Below are 7,014 nucleotides of genomic sequence, written 5' to 3'. Positions count from 1 at the left end.
TTTCCCATAAACCATAAACCATAGTCATGTACATTTCTATTTTATTTATTCTTATTTTCTTTTTTCTATTGTTTATACTTATATTGTGTATTCTGTTTTCCCTTTCTTTTAAATTGTAAATAGTATATTTATTCTACTTTATATTTCAAGTGTTATGGTGCACTGTTGTTGAGTAGGGTACCCATTTTTTTCATTGTACTCCTACGTGCAAAGACAATCAAGTCTATTCTGATTCTGATTCTGATTCTGATTTTTCACTGAATGGTAGACAAATATGTGCTGACAATAGACCTATGGAAGCAAAGAGATTCACAGAAGATGCACAGTGAGACGCAGAGTGACACCAGTGTCAACCAACTGCTGCACTGACTCCTGTGTACCCTTTCATAATGTTATGGCTGGTCAGTGTATATGTCACTCTGGATGTCAAGTTAAACATCACACCTCTAATCCCAGGATGCAGGTATCTGTGTAAAAAGAACACAGGGGCAACTTTATGCCAGCTTTCTCTAGTTCATTGTAAATAGGCAAAGCCGCAATCAAGAAGGGCCAGCTTAACATCAATAGTGAGGAATCTCTGTATAGAAGAGGTGAGTGACAGAAAGAAAAAATAAGATAAAAAAAGGAGAATGGTGAAAGACGGTAGCATGTAAAGAGTGAGGATTTAGAAGGTAAAGCAGAGTAAAACTCTGTAGTACTGAAATACAACTTTATGAGCTTGGTTTACTAACTGCTTACAATTGAAACAGAAATTTGCCAGGCTCTCCACAACCTGTGGATTTATTTTTCTTCCCGAACAAAACTGTTGAGGCATCAGCCTGTGGATTTATTTTTAAAACAAAACTGACTGGAGCAGTAAGTAACTGAACTCTGCACCATGGTGTTTCCCAAAACCTCTGCAAGCACAAATTTTCTGCTATACATGTTACAGAGACTCTCACTTAATGCAAGGTATAGTGGGTCCACTTTATTTCAAATTTGTTCCACAAATGGTTTACTAATACAGTCATAATTCAGTTTGTTCTGTTTGGTGGTTGATTTATAGTATCTAAGAGAGGTTAGTTTCCTCTTGCTCAGGAGTGTCTCTATATTTTAACTATATTTTTCTGCCTCTCTGGGAGAAAACTGTTGCCTGTATCATACGTGTTCTAGACTGTTATTTAAAAAGGGAATTGCCTTTGCACCATATGTCCTGTGCATTTGCAAAGTTGCTGTGTGGGTGCTCTGTCATGACAATGTTTGACTCATTAGGAGTCAATAATGAATTGGTTACACTTACACGCACACACACACACACACACACACACACACACACACAGAGATGGAAATTAAAAAAAAAACACAGAAGCATGTGCACATTGCATTGGGATAAAGCATGCTGCAAATAATACAATGGTATAGAAATGTAAAGCATTTCGTATAATTAGCATATACTGTAAGCTTCTGTATACATCAAAAGTACAAATATGCATGCACAATGATGAAAACTCATAAAATCACACACAGGTGTATTTGTCTATCTTTCAGCTTAAACCTCACATGAATATTGGAAAGGCTCTTAACAAGGGCAAACAGCTGTGAGAAAATAACCTCCATGTCTCGTTGCCTCTGCATTTTCCCTCTGTTGCGTCTTCTCTCACTCCCATATACTGTATCTACCTGCTCACCCATTCAAAGTCCCAGTGTCATGGCCAACAACCCCTTATATAATTTTGCCTTCTTTACTGAATAATCGACAGCTAGAACATGAGAATGTGGGCCAAGGACAAGGTAATACAAAGAGCAACCATTACTCTATTTTACAGTTTAGCCCCTCTGCTCTTCATATTTTATTTGTTTCAACTCCTCTTTTTCACAATATTGATCTTAATTGAGGACTACTTTGCTTCATTAAGGGGAGATGATTATTCAGTTTAATTGTATTATTTATAATGGATGATCATTATCTTCATGGCCACACTAATGATGTAATAACTCAATAGGTTCTAAACAGGAAGTTAGGATGTTATCAGTCCAGGTCTCTATTGTTGAAGCAGTTTAGCTGGCTGCTTGTTTAAAACTCTTCACTGTTCAGGTTTATAAATTTGTACACTATACAGTATGTGTATCATTCCCCCCAGCCCTTACCTTCACAGCGTGGGAAAGGGTGATCCCAGGTGCGGGTGGTGCCATGCTCACAGGTGAGGATGGAATGTCCCATAAGCTGATACCCAGGAAGACACTCAAAGGAAATAGACTGGCCTACATTGTAGCCAGCACCCACCACCACCCCGTGATGGAAAGGCTCGGGATCAGGACATTCCTGTAGCTCATACGCTGAGGGAGGGAGAGAAACAATTATATCTGTTATTTCAAATTAGTAATACATTTGCCATTGTGGATGCCAAGGTCTGATGTGAACTAAATTAAATCAGACAAATCATTCCAATTACAATGATCATTTATTATTACTATAATTCTGAACAGTTCAATAATTTGAAAGGCAGTTCAATAGTCTAAAAGATATGGGATAGAATCACCATCTCTGCAAAAGACATATATAAAAGTATTAAATAAGAGGATTGTCAAAGGAATCAGTCAGTCATTTTTGGTCACACAGCCCAGTCAGTCCAGAGTCAGGTCAGTCCCCTATCACCTGGCTCCTCACTTTCTGTCTGTCTTCTGAACGCACACACTCTACCGTCCCTTGCACCACTCATTCTACCTCTTTATGTTCATAGCTCGTTTTTGGCTCTTACATCAATTCCCGAACTTAACTTCCTGTCTTCTCTTTTATGGGAAAACACCCTCTGACATGTGCTCAAAAACATGAAACAGACTGACCGTCTCCCTAAAGTTCTCGTTTCGACACACACACCACTCTCAGAATCAAAAGTCAAAGCCTGCCAAATTATGTAAGCATTGTTCAGCTCACCCTAAGGCCTGTACTCTATGGCATATTACATTTTTAACTTGTAACTTGTTTGTTTTTAACCATTAAGGCAAAAACACCTTTATTTAAGCTACATTTTAAACAGTCATATGGTGAAATGGGTAAAACAGTTAAGATGATCGGGTAGAAAATCACAGAATTCCACAACAAACACATTGCTAGCTTCAGGCTTTCAATGAGTTCACACAACCACCATTAATTTCTACCAGTAACTGATAGTAATGCCTCCAGACAATAGCATCCTCTATTTTTATCCCCCATCTTTAATTCCCCTTCCTCATCTTTTTGTTTTTCCTCCTCCTTGTTCTCAACCTCCCACTTGCTCTTCCTGCCTCCTTCTTCCTCTACAGGAGTTTTAAAGACAGAAAATGCCAGGGGCAGGCTTGACTATGGAGCATGATGCAATCATCAGAAGTAGTGTGGGTAAATAATTCTTACTTTTTTCCCCTCTTGGATCCAAAAGCACAACAGGCAGGAGTCTTGAAGAGGCAGGATATAAATATGACTAAAGAAACTGATTTCTATGGATCACAGCTTATTTTTGTCAGAGATAACTCATACAAATACAGCAAAAACGGGGGGAATTTGCAAATATAATACTTGATTTATATGCTAATGGATACAAAATTATGTGAATACACAATGCCATCTTTCAATTTGCCAGCACGTTTGTTGATTAAAAAAAATTCTAACTTTTCATGCCCTTGCATTTGTAGACGAGTACAGTTCATGCCTTGCAGCCATGTGGACATGCAGTGAGGCCTTTTGTTGGGCTAATTCAATAATGTTATGGCTTTACATGCATACATCACACAGTGAAATGACACTAATAGTACTGTACATAAGTGAACATAAAAAACTGCTAACACTCTCAGAGATTATGATGTATCACTCTGGTTTTCAAAACACAACTCATATCTGTGACTTTCTTTCTTATTGTGATTCTGTGATTATGTCAATTCACAGGTTGGCAAAGGTGGTCTGAATCAACAAAAAAGCTCCAGCCACACTAAAGTAATTACTACTTTGATCAAGGTTTCCGGCAGAAAGTAACTCAAACTACTGATACTGACTCAGCTTTGCAATTTAATCTTAGTGATTATGCTTATTATGATAATTATATATTAACCAAGTTTATTTTTGACAGAGACAATCCTGAGGCTGATCATAATTTCCTGTTCCAATCTTTGACAAGGAGTTGTGAGCACACTTTCATACACATTATCATGTTTGGATTCTTACCCTGGTACTCAAACCTGAAACCTGGTTTGTTCTGCGAATGGTCACTATGGAAATATACTGTGGTTTCGTGGGAGGTGGTGAGAAGGGAGGAGGGAATATCCGTGCCACTGTATCGTCCAATCACGGCACTTGTATCAAGGGGCCCGTTGCGTATCTCTAGGAAGTCATGATTGGCCTCGGTGGAGAAGTTGAGGAACTGAATGTGGGCTCCTGGGAAGAGAAAAAAGAAGAAATGAAATGGAAAAAGAAACACCACCCTTGTTTTGACATACTACAAAGGTACTGATGGACACACTTCCAGATCCAAATTAATTTAATCCAATGTATCTATAACTACAAATGTTATGACTCCACAGTCCAGCCCTACAAGCTGGATAATTAAAGGTTGTTGAATGTGAAAATACCAAAGTGCAGCATGCTGTAAGAGCCTCTCATGATGCTTACCGTAACCAACTGGCAGGTAGATTCTCCAGGTGCAGTCACTGTTGCTAGGGTAGTTGCCAGGGAAACCAGGGCTGAGAATCATGCCCTCCATCTCCTCACGGATTCCACCACATTGCGCTGGCAAGAGCCAGAAAAAGTATTTGATTAGCATCTGCAAACAATGGTTCTCCCAGATGATAAGATTATTACAAATGTGGTTCAATATCATCCTTTGTTTAGTGGGACTGGGAGTCTTGAACAACAACAGTGCTAATAGAAATTGCATGGTGAAATTGCATAAGCATCAGAAAGTTCTGGCACAACTTCACCCACTGTCAAAGTGCACAGACAAAGAAAAAAATCTGGAAAATAAAAAAGTCCAGCAACATCTGCAGTGTTTTGAGCAACTTCTTCGACAGGGCCTGTTAAAGGCACAAAACAGAGTCCTATAAATAAATTGTATAAGCAAAAATAACAGTATAACAGAGGTGAAATATTTTGTCACCTAAATACCAAAGCTGAGTACTAAACACTGGAGAAAAAAAATCTGAACCCAAACCAGTTATTTTAGGTCAGATTGCATTGCTTGAATGAGGGTGACACTGGTTTGAAGTGCAGGTTGTTATGATCTAATCCATTCTTACAACAACTAAAACTTCAAAAATCATTAAACTGTTAATTTGACACACAAAGAGACAGCATCTCATCAAAGGGAAAATTAATCTCACTATTTAAAAAGTTTGAAGCTCTTCCTGTTTTGCTTGAAATATTGAGAAATCATACACTGTATCTTTTGCCACTCTTCACCTCCTTTCATCTTAAACCACTAATGGTTAAATGTTTCCTCAACTGAAATCCAGAACTAAGACTCAAAAAAACTAGAAAAGAAGTGAAATTAGAAAAAAGGGTATGCGGAAAAAAGGGACGGGAATCAAAAAAAATGAAAAGAGAGAGATTCTGACACCAAAATTAAAAAGAATAACGGATGCTTAGAATAATGGTAAAAGTTAGTTGGCTCAATGAAAAGAAAAAAACAGATGGGTACTGTGAGTGGAAAAAAGCAAAAAGAAAAGAAGATTAAGAAACAAATGGGACAAAGAGCATACATAAGTCAGATGAAGAAGAAACCAAGGAGAAAGAAATCAGGGTGCTATACCATCGAAGACGTGAGGGGTTAAATGATGAAGAATACTAGCAGAAAAAGCTTGAGGTAATCAGGAAACTGCTGATGCCTGTGAACGCAATGAATCTTCCTTTGACTTCAACCAATCATGATCTGAGAAGGAACTAATTAGGCAATAGTAGGTTGTTCCAATAAGTGAAACCCGTTTGTCAATGCACTCTCACAGGCAGGAAGACCACAGATGCCATACGGAGGAGGAGCACAGTGCAGTTTTGTTCTGCAGGCATTTTAAAAGTATTCATAAACACAAACAAAAGCACACACTAGTGGAATATAATCTTTGCTTCTCTTGTTTAAATCAACCATTTTCTTCTCTCTGACAGATTTTAATAGCTGGGTTATCTCTGATGTATAAAGTGTTTCTGTTTATGAGCTGTGACACAGTATTAGAATCGTAAAACATTATTTTTTCCTACAGTAACACAGCTATCAAATTCTGCTTTCATTCAAAGGCTGATGATGAGAATAACACTACAAGTCTCTGCACTGGAATCTTAGCCTGACATCCTCTGCATAATCAGTTGGTGTGCTCAGCAATGTAATATATCCTCAAAGAAAATTAGTCAGAAAATAGACAGGAAACAAGAGTGCAAGGAAATAGAGGCACAATAAGACAGAGAAAGTATTTTACCTATGCAGAGAGGAGGTGGGTAGTTCCATCGTCTAACAGTTCCAGGCATACAAATGATATGTGAGTTCCCCTGCAAGGAGCATCCATGCACCAGTGTGTGCAAAAACAGAGGCACAAAGACAAAAGCGCAACAAAAACAAGCAATTAATTCATTTATTCTTCCTACTGTCACTCATCTGTTGCTTCAGTTATCTGAACCTGCTGCCTGACTGCATGATTTAATGTAGCAACTAGATGACTAAATCCAATGGAAGTGACAGAACAATAGAGAAGCAACATCGCAGGCATCTTAAGATGATCATACAGAGGGAATGGAGAGACTTGCACATTTATTGCCGCGCTGCCAAAGTACTGGAGGTAGTACAACAAGCATGAATCTGAAAGCTCTGGAGCTGAATTTCAAAGTTACCTTATCACAAAGATTAAAAAATGCACAATCCATCCATCCATCCATCCATTTCCCTCTGCTTATCCGGAACCGGGTCGTGGGGGCAGCAGTCTAAGCAAAGATGTCCAGACTTCCCTCTCTCCAGACACTTTCTCCAGCTCCTCCGGGGGAATGCCAAGGCGTTCCCAGGCCAGCCGAGAGACATAGTACCTCTA

The 7,014-nt window shown here is 38.7% G+C and overlaps 1 protein-coding gene across 4 annotated transcripts in view; it reads right to left on the bottom strand.

The window, feature by feature from the left end:
• Nucleotides 1–7,014, bottom strand: part of csmd2 (CUB and Sushi multiple domains 2) — a 366,263-nt gene that overhangs the window by 56,630 nt on the left and 302,619 nt on the right. For all 4 annotated transcript variants that reach the window (XM_020624534.1, XM_020624535.1, XM_020624536.1 and 1 more), the window contains 4 exons: nt 6,412–6,481; nt 4,619–4,735; nt 4,175–4,384; nt 2,128–2,316 (listed from right to left, as the gene is read on the bottom strand). In XM_020624534.1, the coding sequence (XP_020480190.1) occupies nt 2,128–2,316; nt 4,175–4,384; nt 4,619–4,735; nt 6,412–6,481 (586 nt within the window). The remainder of the gene's footprint in view (nt 1–2,127; nt 2,317–4,174; nt 4,385–4,618; nt 4,736–6,411; nt 6,482–7,014) is intronic.

The sequence above is a fragment of the Monopterus albus genome, unplaced genomic scaffold (assembly GCF_001952655.1).
Source record: "Monopterus albus unplaced genomic scaffold, M_albus_1.0 scaffold329.1, whole genome shotgun sequence".
NCBI lineage: Eukaryota > Metazoa > Chordata > Actinopteri > Synbranchiformes > Synbranchidae > Monopterus > Monopterus albus.
This window is presented reverse-complemented; position numbering and strand designations above follow the sequence as displayed.